Raw genomic sequence first — 26007 nt, 5'->3', positions numbered from 1 at the left:
AGCACAGAGATTTATATGTGTCTACATAAACTACATACAGAGTTTCCATATGTGTGAGCACAGATTCTCTCTATGCAGAGAGGTCTATGGCAATGTTCATGAGAGGTAGGTCAACACTGTCCTCAGCATTTAAAGTCCTATAGCTGAATAATACTTGTCTTTCCTTAAGTGTAACTTTGTAACTTTCTTTTTCCACGATGAGTGCATTTCACACTGAGAAAATGCAATTTAGAACTTTGTACAATTTAAAGCATATAAAACCCCAATTTACAATTTATCTGACAGATAAAAATGGGAGGAAGAAGAAGAAGAAGAAGAAGAAGAGGAAGGAGAAAGAAGAAAATGAAACAGGGCAGGTTAATTCTTAGTGAAGTCTCATTCTGGTAAAGGTTTCGGCAGACGGCAGCTGAAGTAAACCACTGGAGCCCCTCCCCAGGTCCCCGCACTGCACAACAACGCTGGGAAACTCTTCGTCATTCATAAGAAAAAAAAGGTTTGTTGAGTATAGGAGATGCATTGCCACCAACACACCATTAAATTCTCACAGAGTGAAAATTGTGCTGACAAGTCAGTATGGTTCTCCATTAAAAAACTCAGGCATTGGTGAGTTATGCGTCTATCGTTACACGGGGACAAGTTTGCAGGTATCTCATCCCTATACGGTTGTTAGTCCGAGAGAATCAATGCCCTCGCGGAGTCCCTGGCATCCCTAAAATCTCCAACTGAAATATGTTTATTACAATCTACTTACAAATCTGCTGAGCAGAGAGTGTTGTGGCACTGTTTTGAATATTACATACATCAACTGTCTGATAAGGAGTGGTAAGTGATACACGTTTCAAACAGGAGCCTCTCTCACCAAAAACTCCATTTTCTCCAACTCCTGTCATTGGAAAAAAAAAAAAAAATCGGATATTTTGTGGTCTTCCAGCTTTAAGTGTGTGAAGCGAAGGTGTGTCTGATATCATTATGTCTGTTTGGTGTGAGAGAGAGGCTGTGTGCTCTTGGCTCATTCACACAGTCTACTCTCACACACTCATCAACACTACCTGTGTCTCTGCCGAGGGCAGATAAACAGTGACAGAGAGGAAGAGACAGGTTAGATGTTAGATAGAGTTGGGGACATTAGGCAATGGAGGAGAAGGAGGAGAGGGGGCAATGGCCAACAGGGAACAGCTGTGGCAAGCAAGATCCTGCTGTCAGTTAGACTGAGGGAACTCATTCTAATTCCAGTGGGTGGGGGTCTGTCTTCACTGGCCTGTAGGGGTGCGCTCACCCATGCCCTTGCTGAGCAGGTGGTTGAGGTCGGCCAAGTCTACCAGTCCACGGGAACCATGCAGGACGGAACGACTGAGGCTGGACGCGGGGTGCTGCTGAGGGGGATAATGGTGCCCGACGGGCGGCAGGGCGTGACTGCTGAATATGTACCCGTCGTGGGTCCAGCGCAAGGGCTCCCCAAATTCCATTTGTGTGCTGGGAGCTGAAACGACCCTCCTGCGGTCAGGTGAGTCCTGAGGGGTCATGGGGTAGTTGTACTCTCCTGCCGACTTGCGAAGCAGGGTCCCCGGTCGGATGCCCTGTTCGCGATACTTGGTGAGAGAGACGTATCGTTGGCGATCGCCCACCTCCATACCGTCTTCGTGACGCCGTCCAGCTGCCTGTAGCAGCTTGGAACTGAGGAAGATGGCGGAGGGTGGAGGGGGGCACTGTGTTCCCACTGAGTTGAGGAAGGTCTGGCTTTGGTTCCACATGGAGTCAGACAGGCGTAGACCCGGTGGAGGGCGTTTTTGCTGCTGAGGTGTCTGCTCTGGAGTGGGCAGTAGGCCTGGGTCCAGGTCCCCTGCTTTGACCCAGCCGTTTGGCATGACAAACAACGTCTCACCCTGAGAGCGCGGCCTGTCGCTGCCGCTGTTCCGAGAGACGCTCATCACGGACCCGCTGCCGCTAGGACCTAGCATTCCTCGCTCTTTCTCGCACTTACGTTGGCTGCCTGAGGTGGACGTGTTGCTACGGGAACGGTGGCGGTGCTTCTGCCCCATGATCCAGCACACGGCCAGTCCGGACAGCGCCGCCCCAGTGGAGAAAGCTGACACTGCAGCCACCACTAGCAGGTTCAGAGTAACCAGACTCTCTGGTTCATCCATGAAACTCTCACGTAAAAGACCTATGGACAGTAAAAGTGGACAAAAGGGGACGGTTAAATCACAGTGCAGCAGTCACACACACACACACACACACACACACACACACTATCTCTCTCTATTTCTCTCTCTCACACCCACGCACAATGTTACAAAGTTACAGCATATAATGTAATATACAGAACATACATTTACATTGTTACTATCCACGAGGCGTATGAATTAAGTGTACAGCCACAGGAAGTATGGGGGCACAGTATAAATGATATATGCATTATAATAACATGCTAGGCTTTACATGATAATTGACACAGACAATGTGATCCATCACAGGTAGCAGAAGACAGTGCAGTAGATTGCACTAGGCAATGTCCATGTGTAGCAGAATGACTGGACTAGGCAAGGTATACTTTATTTAAGTGGTCATCGCAGGGTTAGTTTAAAATTGTCCAATTATTCCCTTGAGAATTCCCTACTGGAGCGGAAAACTGCTGGGGTAAAGTACAGGCACCATAATAAAAGCACTTTACATTTATGGAGGAAGCAGCGTTCTCATAAACGTGAATTGATCTATTGAACTTCAGTAAACTTTTGCTCCAGTGATTCATTATAACTTGGAAAGCAGTTCAGTCTCTTTTCACTTTTCTGAGCAAACACAGTCCAGCTGTACATGGAGACAGTAGCAAGTTGCAATTAACTGTCTTGCTCAAAGACATGCCTACAAGTCCTGTATCCATAACCACTGGGCTGTTTGGCAACCCAAATTTAACACTCATAAAAGAAAAAACAGTACACAGAGGCAGCTACTGTGTTAAGATGACAAAGCAAAAAATAGTAAGGAATGATTTATGGGTCTCCCGTTGGGGGCAGCAGAATGCCCTTGTTTCCCAGGATACAAGGACTGCTACACAGCAACTGTGTCCATGACAACAGTTAAAATAATATGCAGATAAGAGGCTTGAGTGTGGTCAGTTCCCCATGAGGCAAGGGGGTTACTAGTAGAGGAGATATTTTTATGTGATTACAGTGAATTTGAAACTGATGTTTAATACACTCAAAACATTTTAAACATTTGTCAGCCAGTTGCCAGGTAATGTATGCACCCATGTCACTCGATTCAGCATGTGCTAACTTTCAGTGTTCTGTCACTGTCTTACATTCAACACACACCAGCAATCTCTCATTTTGAACTTTAACTCAGCCTCTCTCTCTCTCTCTCTCTTTCTCACTCTCTTTCCCCTGCCCCCTCTCTCTCTGCTCTTCTCACCTTTTTTCTTAATTTGTTCTTTCTGTTATTCTCTCCTTTATGACATTTCTTGTAATCTCCTCTCTCCTTCATCTTTTATATCCTTGAATTTGACCACTTTATCATTTTCTCATTCTGTCTCTCTCTCTCTCTCTCTCTCTCTCTCTCTCTCTCTGTGAGTGTGTGTGTGTGATAGAGAGAGAGAGAGAGAGGAAGAGACAGAGAAAGAGACAGAGAAAGAGCAAATGAGAGAGACAGAGTTAGAGAGAATGCAGGAGGCACAGCACACAGGTAATGGTTCGTTAAATGCTCTCATTAATCTGGTCAGTCTGTTTCTCTGCTGAGGCTCTTCATATCATCTTGCTTCTAATATCAAGCCTACTGTTACTGCAGCATTCAGATACCCTGGAAATCTTTCTTACCTGCTCTCTCTCTCTCTCTCTCTCTCTCTCTTTCTCTCTTTTACACACACTCCCCACTCTCTCTCTGCCCTCTCTCTCTCTCTCTCTGGCACTGAGGTTGAGGGGTTATTATGAGCACTGAAGCACCTCTAATCATCATCACATTCATCACCATTTCTCTCAGGTACTTCACAACATATTTTATGTAATTTGAGGAGAAAATGAAATGCACAAAGAGCTTATGCATAAATTTTCTCTGAATTCTGTTACTAGCCCCCCCCCCCCCCCCCCCCCCCTCTGTTCCTTCTCACACCGTACAGCTCTTTCTCCTTTTATTCTTAAAATGGTTTGGCTGCTGAAGACATGACAGATAAGAAAGACAACGGCACATCACAAAAACGAATCCACAGCCTTTACAAAAAACAAAGACACATATTATCTAAAAAAAATTCTCCATAAATGAAAAAAAAATGCTTCGCCAATAACTATCAGAAAATATTGCCCTGTAAAAATAGCTTTTCATTCAACCGCCCACTCACGCCACAAGATTTAGTTACATTTTTCAAACGGTGTTAAAAATATCCTTGACATTGATGTGTCAGAAACTGAGCTGAGGCAGAATAATGTATTGCTTTTCATTAAGCCCATTAATGGCTGATCTTGTTCATGCTTGTTAATATAACTTATCCAGCCGTGTTGTTTAATGCACTTGTAAACACCTCAAATTCTTGTTGTAGTCTTGTTGTGACATAAAAGACTACATACAAGGGAAATCTAGTCAATAGCAACTTGTAACAACTACTACGGACAACTAAACAATTAACCACAGGACACTTAACCTCACTGCTTTGTGTTGAGATATCTTCATGTTGAAATAATGTCAGCTTAATTTGTGAGAGGATTATAAAATGGCAGCTGGCAGAGGTTAACCGTTTGATTTCTACTGACTACAAAAGACTGCAGGGCCCTCACAGTCAGAGTAGATAAGTGAAGGTCCCCAAACTGTTATGCTATCAGAGTATCAGCTATTTCGGGGTCTTTCATCGAGTCAAGAGTCCTGTGGCCAGGCGATGGGATTACTCTGCATATTGCCAGGGTTTGGTCAATTTCTAGATTCTTCCTTGGGTTGTGCTCTTTGTTGTGATGTTAGGCACAGGCCCAACCACATATTATATCAGATTTTTTTCTCCTGACGGGCTTTGAACTTGATTAAACTCCTGCCATCTTTGTCAAAGTTGATTCCAGACTTTTTTTTTTTTTACATTTAACTGTAAGTGAGAGATGTTTTAGACTGGCCGGTGATTTTGGATTAGATGTTTAAAACTGCTTCGTCTGAGACAAGAGCAAGATGCCTCTCTCTCCCTTTCTCATCACCTTCAAGTCATAAAGTCTCTTCAGGATTTAACAACCTCATTGTGCCCTTGTGGTCCTTTCACTGTAAACACCAGCTCCAAACTTGGGGATGATGTACATTTGATCTAAAACAAATTGACTAAAGCAAATTCCTTTTTCACTCCTGTCAGCCTCTGAGGACGCCCCCCTGGGCATTGCGTTTCATTATGCCGACAGTAAAGTGGGAAAGACGTGAAGTAGAACGCTCTCCTGAGACTTTGTCACTGTGTGATGTGGCTGAAGCAGTAAATCGCCCGGCTGAAAACCCATCATCCAAACCCATCAACCCCAAACATTTTTCTAAATATTTCCGCCACTACATCCTGTAATTGGTTCAATCTGCTCTTACATGGCATGCAGTTAATGCTATTATACCCAAGTGTTTCCAAAGCGCTATCGATAAACTGTGGTTCAATCTAAGTTCTGAAACGTCTGATGGAATGAGGGGGGGATAAATCCACTTTGGAACGGATTTGTGATCCGTTCTTTTGGAACCATAACAATTCCTAAAACAAAGACACTGTCCTATGAAGTGCCAGCTTGCCCTCTTTGTTTATACAGCTTTGCATTACAGTCTTTATATGCAAAATATGCAAAAAAAAAAAAAAAAAGAAAAAAGAAAAAAAAATCCCATTTTGTATTTTTCTTTGTTGTAGTCCGTAGCTCCCATTTGATCTGATCAGTTCATGCCAGCATTCATACCTTTAGCTGTTGGGTTACTCTTGAATTAAGAATTTGACAACATTTAAGGGTTTAGAAACCACTGAAAACTTTACACATACCATTCTTAATGAGCATTCATGATGAAATGACTCATGTTTGTTTTGGGTGTGTGTTGAAAATCTTTGTTTTAAACCAACTATAATGTTATTAAGAAAATTCTCATAAATATTGTTAATCCTTTGTGAACAGTTTTATTGCATAACACCGTGTAATGGAAAGCCAAAAGAATAAACATGTCACATACTAAATAATTTCACAAAATGGTTGCCAAACAAGCAGGCAGTTAATGATGGCCGGATGTGTCCGCCGATATGCTCTGCAGGCCGGTAGATTAGAAGGCTGTACTGCATTCAACTGCATTACATCAGCTTCTGTCAGGGGCGAAGGAGTCAAAACCCACAGAAACAGCACGGTGCCGGTATACTTTTGTTTTAAAACCAGACTTCTCACAAGACCCGAAGCATAACGGGCGAAATGGCTTCTCTCAGTGGCTTCATTCCGCAGAACCAATCTCATATCCTAGAGAACATCCCTAAAGCTGCACTCCAGACTCTTTCTCTCTCTCCCACTAACTCAAGTGCTATTGAGCTGCGACAAACTGAATAATCCATTCGATGCTGTTTGGTGCCAGGCTGTGTTTCTGGTAGGGGAAAGGGAGCTAAAATGGCTGTTGATCCAACCTCCTGTGTGTTACCGACTCACATTTACTTACTGTAGTAGAAATGTCTCATGCTACAGCTTCCTTTTATGCAAAGGAACAAAGAGACAGATGTCACTGAACTTAAGTTTGTATGTGGATGTGTATGTGTATGTGAATGTGTATGTGTATGTGTATGTGTATGTGTATGTGTATGTGAATGTGTATGTGTATGTGAATGTGTATGTGTATGAGTATGTGAATGTGTATGTGTATGTGTATGTGTATGTGTCTAAGTGTATGTGCAAGTTTATGTTTATGTTTATGTGAATGTGATTGTGAACGTGAATGTTGTGTGCGTGCGTGGGTGCGTATCTTTGTCTGTGTCTCTGTGTGTTTGTTTCCGTCTGTGTAAGGGTAATGAATAAATGTTTGTATTGCAATCAGCATAAATTACATTTTCAGAAAAGAATCTACTTACCATCACAGTCTCCAAGGTGTGAAGTGTTGCCATACTCGACATCCTGAACAAAAGGAAGTCTGCAAATACATGTTAACACATGGATTTTCACTGCATCATAATCTAGTCCAGGAACAACAACAGGATACATTTTTGATAACAAAACTTAAGAGTGCATTTTGGATTATATGGGACTGTATGTCACCTTGTTCCAGGTCTGAGGAGTGAGCAGGTGCTTCCTCTGATCCAGCCACAGTACGGATCTCTGGAGGAAATGCAGTTTCTACACACACACACACACACACACACACACACACACACACACACACACACACACACACAGTCATCTCAGTGAAATTACAGCATAAAAACACTTCAGAAAAGACATGAGCACAATTCCTTTGACTGGGACATCTTATTGAATTAAGAAAAAAGAGAGTTAACAGTCTCTGTAAATGACTCTAGATAAATAGGCTATAATGAAGTTAGAGACGAAGAGATGATGAAATCTTTGCATAGTGATGAGGCTTCACAGACCAAAGCGAACTGTTCATTATTTGAAGGACTATTCTGTTTTAAAGGACGACAGAAAAAGATGGTGTAATGGATTGTACAGTGACACCAGTCATTAAAAGAGAATGAAGACTTCGCTAAAATCAACACAATTAACTTTTAAGGTTGCGGTTGATGGTTGATTTGAGGTTGGGGACCACTGCTAATGAGGGGTGTGTGTGTGCCAAATGTTTGTGGGCAGAGGCGATTGAATGTGCCATCACGAGCGTGTGTGTGTGTGTGTGGTTGTGTGTATGTGTGTGTGTGTGTGTGTGTGTGTGTGAGACTTACTTCATGCATCGGGAATGGAGCTGACAGCGCGCAACAGGCAAGCGCACCACACAGGAGTGGAAGGCCATTAAAAGAGTGTGACTAGACCTGTCCAGAATCAGAGAGAGCGGCTGTCTTGCCTGGGGGGAGTCACCCCCACACCTGAAAACACACACACAGACACACACACACACAGGGACCATCAACATCTGTGACACACATCTTATAATTGTTCTAAGATGTGGAAATAAACAGCATATATGAAAAATACTCAAACATGAATCTCAAACGTGCAAACTGGAAACAAGAAAAAGTTTCAGACAACTAAAATATTTGGGCCAACTGATTGCACGGAAAAATAAACAAGAAAATTTACATACGTGTCACTTTGAGAAGGTTCTTATTTAAAATTTGTTGAATTTTGTTACATTTTTTTTTGTGTGTGTGTTTGTATTTGTGTATGAGGCAATTCATTTGATTGAAATGATTCTGAATGTCTTGGGTTTAGAGTCTGATTAAACATTTTGAATTCTATGCTTTTCCTCTTTTCCTTTTTTTTTTTTTCGGCTCTGCCCTGCTGAGGAATTTATCTAAATTGTAACAAGCCCCGCTACGCTCACACGGAGCTTGCCTGTGTGAAGCTCAGCGCCTTCCGTTAGACAGGTGGGCTCTTTGATGTTCAAAACACCAGTCATATTTTCATCTCGACTCTCATGCCTATTTGTGAATAATCTGCAAAAAAACATCCTTTTAAATTTGTTTATTTCCTGTTTTTTTTTTTTAACATTTTAATTTGCTCTGCCGATTGATTGTCTTCTGAATCAAGGACTTTGACTTCAAACAACGAGCGACAAACCCATGGGAAGATTACCCCTCGTCTCTAATCAAACACGTCTCATGCTTTTCATTCCGAACTGAGTGTGACTGCATACTGACATGTCTTTGACATTAGATATGCTTATCAATGCAAAATTCTCTATGTTTATCTCTGACAATACCGTTCAACAAATTAAAAATGAAAAGTATTTTAACTAAAACCAAAAAAAGTTCACAATAGAAAAAACAGGGTCTCTATGTTCTCCTGTTTATAGACATGTAAATCCCTGTGTTGTGGAATGAAGGAAAGAAATTTTATTTGTATTCACAGATATTAGTAAGCCTACAGACTGATTGAGAATCTACAGCAGGCTAAATCGAGATTACTGGACGTTCCCAACAAGACAGTTTTCATCCACAGCAGAGATTGCTTGCTTTTGACAGTTTTTGAAGTATACTTTTTGATATACCATTTCCATGAACACCCCAGCCAAGTATATTTGTGCAGGTAAAGCTGAGTGCATTTCATGGTTTACAGCAGGGCAAGACTCTTACCGCTCTGGATTAAAGCCTTCAAGCTCCTCTAGAAAGATGTTTCCACTGGAGTCCACTGGGTTTTCTTTGTTAGAAGTGATGAGGAATTTCAGGACTGTGCCTCGCGTGGAGCCCAGGAACACAACGGTGCGGTTGCGGTATGGGCCGGCCTCTGTATCCACCACCATTGTGTTCAGCTGGTACCTGGGGTGTCACAATGTAATCTCATGATTTGAGTTGATCTTATGTTTTTATTCTGAGCGCCTCGGTATAATTAAAGAATGTTTTCTCTCTCTCTCTCTCACTCTCTCTCTCTCTCTCTCTCTCTCTCTCTCTCTCTCACTCTCTCTCTCTCTCTCTCTCCCTTTGTGTGTGTGTGTGTGTGTGTGTGTGTCTACGTATGAGAGCTTGTCCTGTTATATTAAGGAGCCTTTTTAATTTCACCCTTTGAAAGTTATGATGCTTTTTGTGGAAATGATCTTGTCATCTTCACCTCGATGGCAATAAAATTAAGCTAGCATGATCTCCTTTTATCGGCTCCCCTTGGTGAAACCAAGATTTTAATAAAGAAAAGGAAAACTAACCAAACACAAACTGTGATTATGAGCGTCAGCTGAGCTTAGTCTGCATAAGACGACAGAAAAACATGCTGTGACCTTCACAAAACTCTACATTATTGAATTGGAGCTGAGTGCAACCATTTTGACTGAAGGGACCAAAGAGGATCTCTGTATCCACTTCAGATGATTTAGACATCTGGCCTGCGGCCTATTAAACTGGAATGAAGTTGATGTGGCTTTTTCAGATTAGGCTTACAAATTTTTATTCACTTTTCCCATACAACAGAAAAGCTACAAAAAAAAAAAAAGAGTTCTTCAAGCTAAATATGTTGGGTTTGTTAAGTCTTCAGTATTATTTACTGTTCTAGAAAATTCTCCTCAATCATGTTCTGAGCCTCTGCTTTCTTCTGTTTTCTTTCACAGTAACCTGTAAGGAAGAATTTTATCACATGTCGGGAAACCTGTAGCAAGCATCGGATATGAATCTTTGTGTGAGGGAGAGGTAACAGAAAGATGTGACCTGCCTTTTGGGTTGACTGTTTATTTACAGATAACTGAGTGAGACACTCCATAAACAGACAGTCTCTGAGGTCTTAACCAAATGTTGTTTTTTCTACTAAACTCCTCGGTGACTTGTAAGTTTTACAGTGTTCTCAACTAAAAGCATGATTTCACAGCAAAAATGCTAATATTAGCATGCTTGTATAGTCTGCGCTGATGAATATGGATCATACTTAACACTTTATCAATATTAAGATTAATCATCACTCATAGCAGTAAACGTCATTATGAAAGCAGTCATGAAAAGGAAACTTCTCACAAAGAGTTGCAACCATGTAGGTATTAACCGTCGTAAATAACTGTAACATAAACTTTTTGCACCTTTGGGAAATTTTACCCTGAAGTTCAGCACTAGCAAGTTTGTTATATGTAATGCAATCTGATAATCTGGTGATAAAAAGAAAATTGTTTTATGTCTTACCTAACCATGGTCTTCACAATCCAGGGTCTGTGCCCTAACAGGGGGACAGCCTCATCCATTAAAGGATGGGTCTTCACAAAGTTCAAAACCTCGTCTGGAAACGTATTTGAAGAACTGAATCTAGAGCCCTGCACAGCACATCCCCCTGGTCTGAAGGATAAAAAAAATATCCTAAGAAAACTCAACATTAAACACAAAACCAACAGTGAGTAATTCAGTGTAACATCTTTTATATAGATGAAGTGACACTTTAATTTCCCATTTCATTCCAAAACATTTGTAATAAGGCAATTTTTGCTCAATATAGATGATATTATCACAGAGCATGAGACAAACTTGTCTCAGCCTACTTCATCATGGTACTAAAAAAAATCAAAATGATGCAGGAACTCATGTCTAAAAATATAATCCACAAGTAATGACAGGCAATTATTTTTCAATCAACACAGAGTTCATTAATTAATACTGAGTGTAAGATTAATTAGTGTAAAAAACTGAGTGTGAAAAACCGAGTGAAGATTTGTAATGTCACATGGACCATTCTGAAAAGATCGCAAGTGACTCGACATCAAAGGTTTTGCCTCGGGGTACCTGGGTTTAGGCACTAGTTCATCAGGTACGGGCGTCCAGATGGATTCTGGCGACTTTTGCTCCTTAAACCTGCCCTCAAACACTCTGGCCAACTGCTGCATGTCGAAGGCACACACCGCCGAGCCAGGGATGCTGTAGGATACCGCAGACAGAACAGCTGGAGTCAGAACATACAACTGATTAAATCAACACCTTACACAACATCAGGCAGCTGGGAGCAATCATTCATCATATCAGCCTTGTGTTTTCGCTTCTCAGTGGAAGTGACAAGACTGTTTGCGCTTTGAACATCCACACACTGTTTCCACCGTGTGTCCATTTTACTTCAACAGAGATGATCAATGCTTAGTTTTAAATTTGCAAATGAATAACTTGAATAAACATGTTTTGTATTTTCCATCAATATACACTGGTAATATTTTGTCCCTGTGCAAATACTGAAAATACAAGAACATATAATTTTGTTAATAGTTTTTGTCATTCTTTATTTACAAGAAAAACAGAGATCTTTCAGAAAAGTACAAGAATGGGAAAAAGGCAGACTAATGTAATTTGTAAGTCTTACATATGGTATATGCTAAACTCTCCAGAGTTAATCTACTGTTTCTACAATTAGCTCAAACCCTGCATGTAAGAACAGCTGCTTTATGTCCTTTCTGAACCATAGGCCTTATATTTCGTGTTATACAAAAATAGAGTGGTTCATATTAATAACTATTAAATTACAGTTTACTTTGATTATGATACTGTCACCACCAATAGAAAATACTGTTTTGTAATGAAATACATATACGTTTTTTTATTCCTGTAATTTCATTTGATTCAAGTCCCAATTTGAATAGTTTTTTTAGCTGGTATTTTGGAGTTAACGATTGCATGCAGTCCTATATTTCGTCTTATTGGGACTAATTCAAGAACACATGAAAATGACATATGATTATTGACATGAAACACGGAGGATCAGACAGCAGTCATCCCCATAAAAGCTTAGAGTGGCAGGGCCAAATGCCCTTTTGAAGAGAACAGCAGTGGATACTGGGCAAACACATTTACAAGCTGTGAGGTCTGGGGAAGAGTATGTCCAATGGCTTATGGTGTAATCTGGGGCAGGTCCAGGTGCTGACCATGTGTGCCACACTACCCTGGTTCAAGGACAGATATCTCATGAAAATACTTTCTCTGTATCTTTGATGTTGATCCAGATAAGCATCAAAGAAGGACGTATATGATATTTCTGTTGACTTACTTTGTCACTAAATAGTCATAGAGCGCTTATATAACTAAACAGTTGGCCAATAATGATTGAACAAGTTCTTAATTCGCTCATAATTTCACAGACTGTGAGCCATGGTCTTACTGGAGCTTCTGTATGCGACAGAGTGCAGCCAGTGGGTAGCATCACCCTCTGAGACTGTGTGTCATATCACCCTGATATGCCCTGAAACCATTTCACCAAGCACACAGCCAGACTTTTTTGATGTGACAGGCGCTAGTTCATTGTTTAGGCTTTTCTCCTAAGAGAGAAGTGGAGAGTGCTTTTGACAGCAGACAAGGATGCTGCCTCATTCTATAAAAAGGTCACACGCCGCCTCTGTCCGGTCTCCTGACACTCTGCTTCAGGGTGATTATGATAATAATGATGCCACAGTTGGTTATCAGTGCTGAGCTGAGGTCCAGCTGGAGCTGAAGACAGGCTTCCTCGTGCCAGTCACCTGAAACAGGACCTGCTGCTGCTCCTCTACCTCTGCGCCGGGGCACGCATGAGCCCGAACTGCCAAAGCACAACAAATCAATCTGGCCCGCTGCAGCCACGATGGCTACACTTCAAATCACTTGCTCGTTCAACGCTTTCTTTGTCAGATTGCGAGCATATTTTTTTTCTTTGTCAGATTGGGAGCTCGTTTTTTTCTTTGTCAGATTGTGAGACGTATTTTTTTTATTAGTCAGATTGCGAGCATAATTGAATTATCAGCCCTCATCTAATTTTCTTAAAAGGCTTGTCTCCTTGCGATCGTGGCTGCGTCAAGTCACATTTAGTGAAAATTTCTGTTATTAGGGGCACAGTCTGGATAGGCGTAGAGAGCAAAGAGGCTTAACTTCATAGAATTGTTTCTTTCTGTGGCTTTGAGGGATGTTTAATAGCTGATACTTAGGAAGGATAGATGTAATGTGATAACATGTCTGGATCTGCTTATGTAATGTAAGTTTTTGAGTGATCTGAGTGATCCCTAAAATCATTTTTGAACAGTAAACAAGCACTCTGACCAGTAAAGAAATCCCAAATCAGGACGGGTATTGATATGGGCTATTACAAAATCTTCACATCTGTCTTACTGAGAAAAACTAGGCTGTGTGTCAAAATGTAGTCAGTAAATGAAAGAGAACTCCTACACACTGTGCCTTTGTGATAGCTCCAAATTTTTTTTTTTTATGAAAGTGAGTGTGGCATGGGATGGAAGTTGATGCCATTTTGAAAATTCCTTTGTAATTTTTTTTTTTTTTAAATTTTAAGAGTTTTCCTTTTAAACTGTCAGAGAACTTTGTGAACGCCTGTCAAATTCAGCCAAAGAGCTGTCAAAACACTAAGCTAAAGATATTCTGCAGTAACACTACCCAGACCACCCACTGTACCTCTCTCTCCCTCTCTCTCTCTCTCTCTTTCTCTCTCTCCTCCCCCTTCTGTCTGGCTCTTTCTCCCGATCACCTGCCGTCTCTTACATTAATTGCCACCTGGCATAGTGCCCACATTATGGCACGGCCCAGTGAACACAAGGTGGCATAGCCAACAGCACGTCTTAGCAGGGGCACGGGCTCAAAGGATCTTTCAGGGTGTTGGAACAGGAGGCGACGGGTACCAGAGTGTCACAAACAGAACGTGAACCACAAACAAAACCAAAAAGCAAAAAAAAAAAAAGAAAAAGCAGCAATCTCCGCAAGAAGCTGGAGACTATAAAAACACACTGAAACACTCAAAATGCAGATGCTGAAGTTCAAGATAAAGCAGCAGTAAATAGCTTGACGGTATTAGTTTAAGCTATAAAAAAAAAACGAAAAAAAAAAAAAAACTCATTTGCGGTAGAAATTGCATTGCTATTAATTTGATATAAACGTAATAAAATGTAATATCCGTGAATATGGGACTCATCACCCTCCTGTACACCACTGTTTTTCAGCTCATAATGTCCCTCTGAATGTATAGAGCTGATATGTAAAGCCATAGAATTGTGATGTGCATTAAGGGACATTAAAGCAAGATGATCCTATGATCACAAAGCTGTTTTTTATGATCTTTGCTCCATAACCCGGCGCTACAGGAAAGCTTTATCCTCATAAACCCCAATATAGAACTTATCAGGGAAACATTTTGTGTCTGTGTAGTGTATTCATATCCCTGTAGGGCTTTCAAAGATAAGGTAGCCATTCTGTGCCCACAGAATGTAAAAGATTTATCTTTCTTTTGTGGTTTTGGGAGTTTGGATTTGGATCTATTTGTGTGCAAAGTCCATCTCATAAGGGTCTCACAATTATGCCATTTGTTGTCAGGTAAGTTGTGATTCGGCGGATTTTCGATATCAAAGCTTGTTTCGTACATCCATCTCTCTGAGGTGTTCCTTCTACCGGGATATCATTGAGTTCTGATGTCCAACATTACTCTCTGATAAGGTTCAGTTACCAAGGAGACGTTTGAAGATTACAGAAAGCATTAGTAATTCAAGGGGTTCTAAGGTACCAGGGAGCCATTTTGTGGTATTGAATGTACTACTCTCCTGCAGGGCTCTTCGTTTCCAAGGAGACTTTCAACTGAATATGTAAAAACTTCAATATCTAAGGGTTTTCAAACATTGTGGAGCCATTTTGAGCCTATCACATATATTTATATCTTTTATACCTCTCATCTTCTGTCCTTCAGCACACAGATAAGCTACGGGCTGATTATACAGGTTTAAATTCTGTGGATGTGGATTATTATTGTTGTCCTTGAATGTGGCCCTTATATAGTATATTTTCTAATCTCATCTCTCTCTCTCTCTCACACACACACACACTATACACAAGCACTCATGCACACACACACCCACACCCATACACACGTACACTCACGCACACACACACACAGTTTATTATAGTGGCATTTACCAGAGCTGACCTCTGTTGACATAAATTTTCTCTATTTCATTTGCACTGGGGCCATATTGCAATCACATTAATGTCTTATCTGCATTGGACACACACACACACACACACACACACACACACACACACACACACACACACACAAACGCTGCATCTCACAGCTCCTTCATTTAACTTCTTTGTCACCTCTTTCCACATCTATTTTCCCTTCAATAACACGTCAACTCTATCCCTCAATTTCAGTCCAATGTTCTCTATATCCATTATCTTTTCTTTAGCAGCCTGTGCTCGTACACATCACCTCAGGCAAGATTTTAGGGCATTAAGCTTCACACCTTGAAACATGGTTAACAATTTATGAGTGAGCTGCTGAAAAAAGAAACTCTAATACATACATAATTACATTACACTGTTGCCTCATCCCATTCTTTTCAAGGTCATATGGGTGTTATATATATATAGTTGGTACACTATAGTGGATAATGATATTCAACCACTAGGTCATTGATTATTCCCTTTCTGTCTTTCTTTCTCTCTCTCTCTCTCTCTCTCTCTCTCTCTCACTCTCTTTCTCTTTACCTGTTTGGAGGCGTAGAAAACACTCCCAGGATGATGTCTCTTCCATGCATGCGTAGAATAGGACTGGTGGACTGGAGAAGGTTGAAGTAGAAGTGAGAATCTCCAGGAATGGAGCAGTTTAGTCGGGCTTTCAGGAAGGATGTCCACTGCTTCTCAAGAACCCGCTGGGACCCCCCCAGATCACCTTTACAAACACGAGCCACCCGCGACACCATCACCTGAACGAACCCGCAGAGACAAACAGATAAATTTCACACAGAGGGAACACACGTACACATCCGCACTTGACAGACCTGAAGGCTATACCCCACAGATTCAAATGAAGCAATACACTACTACGATTGCATTAAAATCTAAATGTACTCTGTGTGAATAAGTTAGGATTATCAGTAGGAGATCTGGTTTATCTAGCGACACTTTGTAATGTGAAATATTTACCTTCTCCAGATAGTTAAATTCCATAGCCATTTCTCTGAAGAAGAAATATATGTGAGGACCCCACTCCACGGCACTGACAAAATACGGCTCTGAAAGATAGAAAACACAGTAAAAAGAAGTGTTGTTTCACAAACACACACACACACACACACACACACAGACACACACACAGACACATGGACAGAGACACACATGCAAAAGCATCCAAGCATGTAGTCTTAAGCTGCTGAAATAATTCTGTTGAAATCCTTGACTGAAATATTCAGTGAGCACAGAGTGAACAAAACACAGACATTCATATCAATACATGGGGATGCTTTTACCCCCCCCCCCCCCCCCCCCCCCGAAAAAAAGACAATTTACAGGTCAACTTCAGGTCAAAAATAAAAAAAACATAAATCCATGCACACTCGATCAGACGAGGGCAACCCATCTGAAATAATAATATCAATGCTTCCACAGATTTAAGAGAGCACTCATAAAACATACGGGCACTCTAAAATTAAGCATGCCAACCAGACAGACTGTGACGCTCTAATCTCTTCTTCCTTTCTAAATGGAGTAAAGACAAGGCTTCTGCATTTGGAATGTGTGTCTCGTTGACTCAACCCAGTTCAACTCAGTGAATGCATTCTTTCACAGTTCTGGCCAATCACACTGTCCTTTTCATTCTCTAGCTTTCCAGTGTTTTTCAATCACATGTACCTTCTCTATTCAATTTTTTTAAAATGAGGACTTGTTTTTAGCGTCTATCTGGAAAAATGCTATATTATAAACCTTATATATACATTACAATACACTGTAAACAACTGATGATACCAAAAGTAAAGCACCACAGCAACTGGTGGCTTTTTTGACTGAGAGCACAGTACCTCTGAACCATTTGGAGTCATGTTTGATGGTACGTAGGGCGGGGCTGTCTCCAAGGCTACGATAAATCACAGCATCGATGGCCAGGAAGTCCGTCACCGTGCCCGTGAAGAGGTTGCCCTCTGCGGTCATGGGTCAAAGGTCAAATGTCAATAGAGAGCGGCAGAACGCTCGAGCGTTCAGCTCTGGCAGAACCGAAAGCGTGATCATCTCTAATTCAATATTAAACGTCGGGAAGCACACGGTGATTGACGCTGTAGCGTAACAGTTAGGGCTGTTTATGATGAATATGAAATTGCCCTTGATTAGATCTTTAAATTGGGCTGTACTTAATAACAAATGAGATGCAATCTTTGATGATAGAATGTAATGAGTGAGAGATGCCTGCATGTATTTATTTGGACTGGAGTGTCATGTATAAATCAGTTCCTTTTTACCAGCAAAAAGGGCCACGTTGGCATGTTTAGGGTCATATGGACATCGCGCCATTCCACTGATCGGCTCACCCACCATTTCCAGCGTGTCTCTCTGGTGATACATACATACACAGGGAGAGAGAGAGAGAGAGAGAGAGAGAGAGAAATATTTTTCTGACATGCTGACATCTGTATTAAACATCATGAACCTCTTGACACATTTGCAAGTGCTTATATGGTGTGTGCGTGTGCGTGTGCGTGTGCGTGTGCGTGTGCGTGTGCGTGTGTGTGTGTGTGCGTGTGTGTGTGTGTGTGTGTGTGATGATAAATGGACAGTGAAGGGTGGAATTGAGTGGCCCTGAAATAAATCTACTCTATCTGACAGCTCATCTCAGAGCTGAAGGATATCAGACTGCTTTTTCAGAGCAGCACTAAGCAATGAGTTTCACTCTATTAGCCTCTCTATTATCTACAACTTACAACATTTACACAGAAGTATAATTCATTTTTGTTCAATTCCACATACTGAATATTTCACATTAGATTTGGCCCACTGAGGGGCACAGGGGAAAAAACGCTGAACTTAAATTTGCTCACAGTGAAGGTAATGATGTCTCTGTCTAGTGTGTAAGATAAAAACCGGTTTCTTGTCACTCTATGATAGAATGCATTTCTAATCACTAGTCCTTTAGCTTGGTCGAGTCAGATATCTTAAGATGGCCCTAAACAGAAAGTTCCCGCTAAGTGCAATCAAAGCAGTGCTTGTAGAGCAATGTACATCACTTTTAAAGTGCTTCTGGATCAAACTTCTGCTGAATATGCAAACCTCTGTTCAGTCAAACAAATTAACATAAGCGCTACAGCAAGAAAAAGTTTGGAGTACACAAGCAGAACAAACTTTTTCCATCCAAACAGGGCCCCAGCCCATGTTTTCTCTGCATCTAAAGCTGCAAGATAACAAACAGCCCCAAATCTATAAATCACTGATGTGGCCTGTTAAATCGAGAAGAGAATGACGGTTTAGAAATTAACGACAGTAGCGTGGGCAAAAAAATTTGTGTAATTAATTGCTTTATAACATTATCCTCTATGTAATATTTGCTGTGTGACAGCTCTCACTATAAAGTGATAACTAAAAGGAAGCATGGAGTTCATTTTGTGAATCCAGATCTTGAGTCAAAGCTGTACATATGAGAAATTAACCATGTAAAAATGACAAATGACATATTCATTGCTGTATGCGATATAACAACATGTTTCTGTGCTGTTGTTTTATCAGACGTATAAGAAAAAAAAAAGGGGTAGTGCTTTTCCTCAGCGGGTTGTTCTGACTGGTACTTACTGTGTAGTTGGCACACAGTGGATTGAAAGCATTTGTGCCGCACACAAACAGTCCCCCATGCTGACTCAGTAACACCTTCATGAAATTACGACACTCCTCCTGAAAAAGAAAGAAAAAAAAAAGAGAAAGAAATAGAAAACTGAAGAGTGGAGTAGAGTGAAAAAAAAAAGTAGCCCAGGGAGTGAAAGAACAGAGAGAAAAAATATTTACACTGCCTTAGATGTGGTTATTCGGGCTGTCAGAACCACCCGTTCATTCGGCATCCAGTAGGTCGTAATAACTGTTCAAACTGTGCAAATGGGTCCCAGAGCTCAATCCATAAACACACAACAACAATAATATCTGCTGCCAACGTTTGGTTTTTGTTTGTTTGTTTGTTTTTGTTTTTAATTTCAAATAAATCGACCAGTTTGCTGTCAATTGCCAACCCTACATAGCTCAGTATGGAATTCTTTGCTCACTGATTGACAAGAGTGGAACTCGGTGACCCACAGCTCCATCACAGGGTCCATAGTCCCCTCCGGTCATCTGAGTTTACCTGGGCCTCCTCACGCATCTGCGCCCAGTGGGAGCAGTCCCCGAGAGCGTGTTCTCCGAGGCGGTCAGACCGGAGCGCGGGGGGGGCCCGAGTGTTGTTCCAGATGCAGTGGAGCTGCTCCCTGCGCCCTCCCGCGGTTTCCCCAGAGAGAGATCAACTTACTCTGAGTGAGGAGGGAGAACTGTGGGGTGACTTTGACTTCGTACGGACAGAGATTTATCTTTCTTTTGACCTTAAAAATGTGTGTTTATGTGTGCGCGGGCGGGTGTCCGTTTGTCTGTTTTGACACCCCAGGAATTCAGATGTCTGCCTAGGGGAGAACTGAACTGAATGCTTTTCAGAAAATTCCACTTTGTGGATATATAGGCTTTGAACACTGGTATGCGGCACATTCGACCAGATTTTTTTTTCTCTCAGTTCACCATAACTGCAGTACAATACTACCAAGTTTTTAAACTCTATGGTGGGGTCATTAATTTTGCATTTCACAGGTAGAGAGCAAAAGCTGTATAGTGCTCTCTTGTAATTGCTGGAATTTGTGATCCTAATAGATCGCTTACTTTACCATAAGCGTTATCTGTAAAAAGTGCACGACACAGACACAGTCATAACAATACAGCCACGGCATCTGAAAACTCCACTAATACCCTTTATAGCTCATTTTGGAAATAGAGTAGAAAAACAAACGTGCACAGAGATTATGTTGGGAATAAATAAGAGGGATAAACTCACAGGATCTCACATATGCTTTGAATCTCTTTAAGCCCTAATGCAGCGTGTGTCAAGATTTACACTTCAAACTACAACCTACGGTGCGACATTTTATATGTCCTGTCTCTCTGCAACTCTCTTTTACAAAGTCTTTTTATGGTCTGATCAAAGTGTCCTTCACCATATATATCATCCTTTTGCTTCTTCTCTTTTTTTTCTTCTCTTCCTCCGCTTCTTTTTGTCATCTGCCTCATTTTCTCTCATCCTTTCTCTCCCACCCACTCTAATCTCTCCCTCTTTCATTTGGTCTAGTTACTCCCTGTGGCTGTCCTCTCTCTCTCTCTCTCTCTCTCTCTCTCTCCTCTCTCTCTCTCTCTCTCTCTCTGTCTTTCCCCTGACACATGGTTGACAAAGCACCACCTGTGCAGTCTGGCACTAGTTCATCTCAGCCTCCACTCTCCACACCACTGCCGATCCTGCTCTCTCCTTAACCCTGCACGTTTATACTATAGCACACTCTACTCAAAACATTCACACTGAGAGAGACAGAGAGAGAGAGAGAGAGAGAGAGAGAGATGATTGAGGGAAAAGAGGAAAATGATAAGAGAGACAGGAACAAAGATGGTGTTAAAGAGGATATTGGATATTGGAGATGCTTGAGATAAAGGCTTATGTTTCAGCACAGAGTTTGTTACTGATTGGACTCACATGTTCTCCATGCTGTTCAGGTTAGGGAACCCACCCACACACATAAATATACAGACACACTACAGACACCAGCATGAAGCACAGGTGGCATCATATATTCTGACTCAACTCATCTGAGACCGGATTTACTTACACTCAATTTTACAACACCGATATATCAGAATTTTTTTTTTTTTTTTTTTTGGAAAAAGCTCCGAGGTTTTAAAAAATGGTTGAAAATTAGTTTCCAACAGGTATCAAAGAACTGAGTTTTTCCAGTATTAGAATGCTTTTCAGGCAATCTCTGTACCGGAGGAGTGTGCCTTTTGCATTACATTGAATCTATTTGCATTCTACTGAGGAGAGGTTGGCAGCACGCTGCTGTGCTGTGTGCATGTAGTGATGGTAAAAGAGAGATAGAGAGAGAGAGAGAGAGAGAGAGAGAGAGAGAGAGGGGCAGAATAAGGATATTGAATTTCCTACCCCATTATGAGAATGTGTCCGCTCGGATCAAGCAGCCAGAAGCATTTAATTACGACAACAATTACTCTGAGAGCCAATAAATCACACCTGACACAGCCAGTCCAGTGGCTGAAATGGCTTGTGTGTGTGTGTGTGTGTGGTGCGTGTGTGTGTGTGTGGGTGTCTGTCTGTCTGTGTCTGTGCGTGCGTGCGTGAGTGTATGTGCATGTGTGTGTGTGTGTGTGTGTGTGTGTGTGTGTGTGCGCGTGTGTGTGTGTCTGTGTCTGTGTGTGTGTGTGTGTGTGCGAGTGTGTGTGTGTGTGTGTGTGTCTGTGTGTGTGTGTGTGTGTGTGTGTGTGTGGTGGAGTTGTGAGTAGAGAAGGATAGTAAGAAGAGGAGAAAAGCTTAAGTCTGACTGGTGGATGCCTGCTGGTAGTGCTGTGTGTGTGCATGTGTATGTGTGTGTATGTGTGTGTGTGCGTGTGCCTGTTGATAATCTCATGGCTGGATCTTCCTCATAGCGCTGCTCATGTAACTTTGGCTTAATGAAACTATTAGGAGCAAGCAGGGTCTCCTCTCTCATCTGATTAATGCAAGGTCCTGTCAGCTGGCAGGTATAACTGAACGCAGCAGTCTCTCTCTCTCTCTCTCCCTCTCTCTTTCTCCTCTCTCCCCCTCTCTATTACACACATACACACACACACACACACACACACACACACACAAACACGTTTGTACAGGAATATCCTGTCATCTGATTTCAAGAGCAATATTCCAGTATGTTCATTCTCTCTCTCTATTTATACTTCTGTTGCTGCTTTCAGTTTATAATCAGTAACCAGACATTTTCCTTGTAATCAGAAAGAGAGAGAGAGAGAGAGAGAGAGAGCGAGAGAGAGAAACTGCCTGAGGCATAAGCATGCAGGTGTGTTTCTGAAGTAGTTTAAAGTTTCTGTGAAGGAGTGTGTGTGGGCAGACATGTCTAATTTATTTGAAATGTCTTGTTGAACAATAATACGTGTCCAGGTTTGACAGCCATCCCCTTGAAAATCTACTCCCCTAAGTCAAAACCATTCAACACTCTCCTCACAGTCTGAAACTCTCAAAGAGGTATTACTGGAGCTGCTTTGGGAGGTGGGTAGTATGCAATTACCTCTGTTATTAGCCTTTGAACTAGCAGTGAGGGACAGATTAGTCACAAGCACATCAAAGCGCCTTCACAATGCTTAAGCCCTTTGGTCATACTTCACATTCTCCTGCAGCCTGCTCCTCATTTACCTCCCAGTCTCCTGTAGTCTGCTCCTCATGCTACCCGCCATTCTCCTGTAGTCTGCTCCTCATGCTACCTGCCATTCTCCTATTGTCTGCTCCTCATTCTTCCCACCATTCTCCTCTAGTCTTCTCCTCATACAACCTCCCATTCTCCTGTAGTCAGCTCCTCATGCTTCCCACCATTCTCCTCTAGTCTTCTCCTCATACTACCTCCCATTCTCCTGTAGTCAGCTCCTCGTTCTATCTGCCATTCCCCTATACAATAGAGGTTAAGACATCAGCCAGCACTGGCCCTGTGTTCCACTGGGAAAATCTACAGGAGATCTTCAATACATCCTCAGCCAAGAATACTGATACAAACAACTACAAGATTCAGCAGCCAAAAATGGATGTTTTATCGTTGTAGGTTCATCTAGTATTCTGCGTAGATACCTAGACACTGTCTGTGTTTTTCTTCTTTTTTTTTTTCCTATTAAGCTGAAACCAGTCAGTGGGCCCGCGTGTAAATATTAGTCTGATGGTGATTATAGTCTGATTCCCTTGACCTGTTAGATTTGGAGCTGTCATTTAAGGCGCTGCCCCAACTCTTCATCATGAACCCCATCTATGGACCACTGTTTGCCCTTAATCCTGCAGGAGATCACTTACCTCATGTTTGCCCTTCATCCTGCAGATACGGATGTCATTCTTATTGGATTCCCAAGTTCTCTTCTTCAGCAAAGACAACACCACACAGAACAGGACAGTGTCATCAGTGTGCATCCCAGCAGGAGCAGTTATGATACAGCAATACACACACAAAACACACGTGCACACACGCGCGCACACACACACACACACGCACACACACACACACACACAGGCACAGATGCATACACAGACATAGACACAGGCACACACACAGTGCAAATATTGATGAGTCAAACAGGGTAAATGTGTACACTGGGAAAACACAGCTCACCTTGCTGTAGAACATCTCATCTCCCGACACGTGGTCCAACTCTACACGATAAAGGTCATCTCTGAAACATACAAACCCACACACACACACACACACACACACATGCTAGAGCACACATAGACGGAGCGCAAAAGTCTGGAAGAAAAACTTAAAATAATTGAAATCTTCCTTTTACAGTTGCTGCTACCCTTGACTGAATAATAAAGACAAAGTGGCTCATAAAGAGAGGTTGTTAAGATGTAAATAATTTTATTCAAATACTGCCTCGTTGGTGAATTCTGAAAAGAAGAAAGTGTTTATTTATAACCGGGGAACACGTTTTTCATGGATTGCTTTATGGTTCAGATTTGATGAGCGGTAAAAGTGATTGCAGGCGATAAACTGAGAGTGTCCTCTGCAGTGTAAGTTGTACTGTAGCTGGACTAGTCCTGACAGTAAAAAAGGACGAGAGGAATTTCAAAGAGAAAAGAAAGGTCAAAGGTGAGGTCATTCCCTCACCCTAACTAAGATGGTTTACATTAAGCTTCTCTCTCCAGGAGCAGATGTGAACTCTCCAAGGACATTTAACCATTTCTTCTTCTACTTTGAAGAACTTTGTGAAACTATTCAACCCTAAATAAGATGACCCTTGTCTAAATAAACTGCATGTCTGACTTCATTAAAAACAGTATTACTGATGTCAGAAATTTGTTTAAAAAACAAAACAAAACAAAAGAAGAAGAAAACCCCCATAATCATTGTCATCAAGGCACTATTATCATTGAATCGGCATTTTCAGTCCCGGCTGCCAATTGTTGTGTTTCCTAGGTAACACAAGTGTAATTTTTTGTATCATCCATCAAGTAGGAGTCAGGAGAGCATGTTTTTGAGACAGTAAAGGAGAACATAATTGAGATCTCAGGCTACGACCCCTCATTCAGACTTTCTTCTCTAACACAGAGACAGAATGACGGTGGTCACCGACGGTAGAAGACAGGAGGTGAACGATACCTCGCTCCAATATAAAGCGTGCGGTTGACTTTGAGGACGGTCTGAATGTGCAGCGGCTCCTGCCGCATATATGACCGATGAGCCCGACCCAGAAACACAGGATAATGTCTGGCCACTGCAAGAGAGATAGAGACAGAGAAAGAAGGAGAGAGAGGGGGTGGGGGGTAGGGATGTCCAGGGAGAGAATCAGAGAGAAGGAGAGGACATTTAGAAAGGGGTGACTGGGGAGGACAAAGCAATACATCAATGGGAGAACACCACACGGAGATTGAATGGGATTCCATCTTATTGTCCTTGCTACGGCTGAGTGATAGAGCTACTTTCTGTGTGACGCTAAATACTGTCCTCCTAACTCACCTTTCTCCTTTACTGTTAAAAATAGTTCCGTTTATGCGCTCTAAAAACGGCACGACACAGTGAACAGCAATTTCTCTTGAGGTCTGAGTTCTTCTCTGTCTCCTTTTATTTGTTTCAAATGACTGGTTTAATAAGATCCGTTTTTACTTCAAGGTACTTTAAACCTTACAGTTAAACCAGATGAGCTTTAGATGACAAATTGTTCTGTGAACTACAAAACCAAGGTATGAAACTGCTTAGCAGGGCTACTCTCCTTTCTCAGTAAATACATGGCATTCCATGTTTAGTGTCCCATATCTGCAACTTGTTTGTAAATTACTGTACAGGAAAACTCATTTTCTTGTCAGGACTTGTTCAGAGCTATTATGCATATTCCTCTCCAGGCTGATACAGGTTAAATAACTCTACTTTTGAAAGAGGGTCATTACACTAATACTAATACTAATACTAATACTAATACTAATACTAATACTAATACTAATACTAATACTGATACTAATACTAATACTAATACTAATAATAATACTACTAATTATAATCCTATTAAATACCTATTTTGTGATGTTTTTTTCCCCTGATTTTTAATAAATCAGAGCCAGACCTAACATTGACCTTTGACGCTGCTTCTCGAGTAATTCAGAATAGATACATGAGGGAGGCTATTTATCAGTGCCTCTGGTTCCTGCTGCACACGCCAGGCTCTCCCTCAGGGAATAACAGAGCTCAGGGGAGTCTACATCTCAGCCCGGCATGTTCAGTGCTCAGAGTGGGGGTCTGTATTTTTCAGAGGAGGAGGGTCAGGGGTGTTAGCGTGCGATGGGGGTAGCAGTGCTTTTTACCTTCAGCGGGGGTTGAGATCAGAGGGCCAGGTTCCTCTGGAAACGAGCTCCCAGCCAATCGGAGGAGCATGCACAGCATCGAGAGGGATGGGGTCAGGGTCGTCAT

At 41.7% G+C, this 26007-nt stretch overlaps 1 protein-coding gene across 1 annotated transcript; it reads right to left on the bottom strand.

The window, feature by feature from the left end:
* Positions 1-1250: 1250 nt before the first annotated feature.
* Positions 1251-26007, bottom strand: sema6ba (sema domain, transmembrane domain (TM), and cytoplasmic domain, (semaphorin) 6Ba). Its single transcript, XM_030774121.1, has 16 exons — positions 25902-26007; positions 24706-24820; positions 23716-23776; positions 23403-23465; positions 19085-19183; positions 17764-17854; positions 17329-17448; positions 16457-16545; positions 16019-16236; positions 11306-11437; positions 10715-10864; positions 9194-9376; positions 7844-7984; positions 7206-7283; positions 7022-7080; positions 1251-2164 (listed from the first exon to the last, which is right to left on the bottom strand). Exons 1-16 carry the CDS (start codon positions 26005-26007, stop codon positions 1251-1253), a joined length of 2619 nt encoding a protein of 872 aa, XP_030629981.1.

The sequence above is a fragment of the Chanos chanos genome, chromosome 5 (assembly GCF_902362185.1).
Source record: "Chanos chanos chromosome 5, fChaCha1.1, whole genome shotgun sequence".
NCBI classification, from domain to species: Eukaryota; Metazoa; Chordata; class Actinopteri; order Gonorynchiformes; family Chanidae; genus Chanos; species Chanos chanos.
The sequence above is the reverse complement of the archived record's forward strand: the minus strand, read 5'-3'. Positions and strand labels throughout refer to the sequence as shown.

What these genes read in the sequence shown, in the direction of transcription:
- sema6ba (XM_030774121.1), bottom strand. Translation starts at nt 26,007, where the DNA reads ATGACGACCCTGACCCCATCCCTCTCGATGCTGTGCATGCTCCTCCGA. An exon ending in GGATGAAGGGCAAACATGAG is followed by an intron (nt 19,184 to 23,402) that starts GTAAGTGATCTC and finishes TTTCTTTTTCAG; the next exon opens with GAGGAGTGTCGTAATTTCAT. An exon ending in ACACCTTGGAGACTGTGATG is followed by an intron (nt 2,165 to 7,021) that starts GTAAGTAGATTC and finishes TACTGTCCATAG; the next exon opens with GTCTTTTACGTGAGAGTTTC.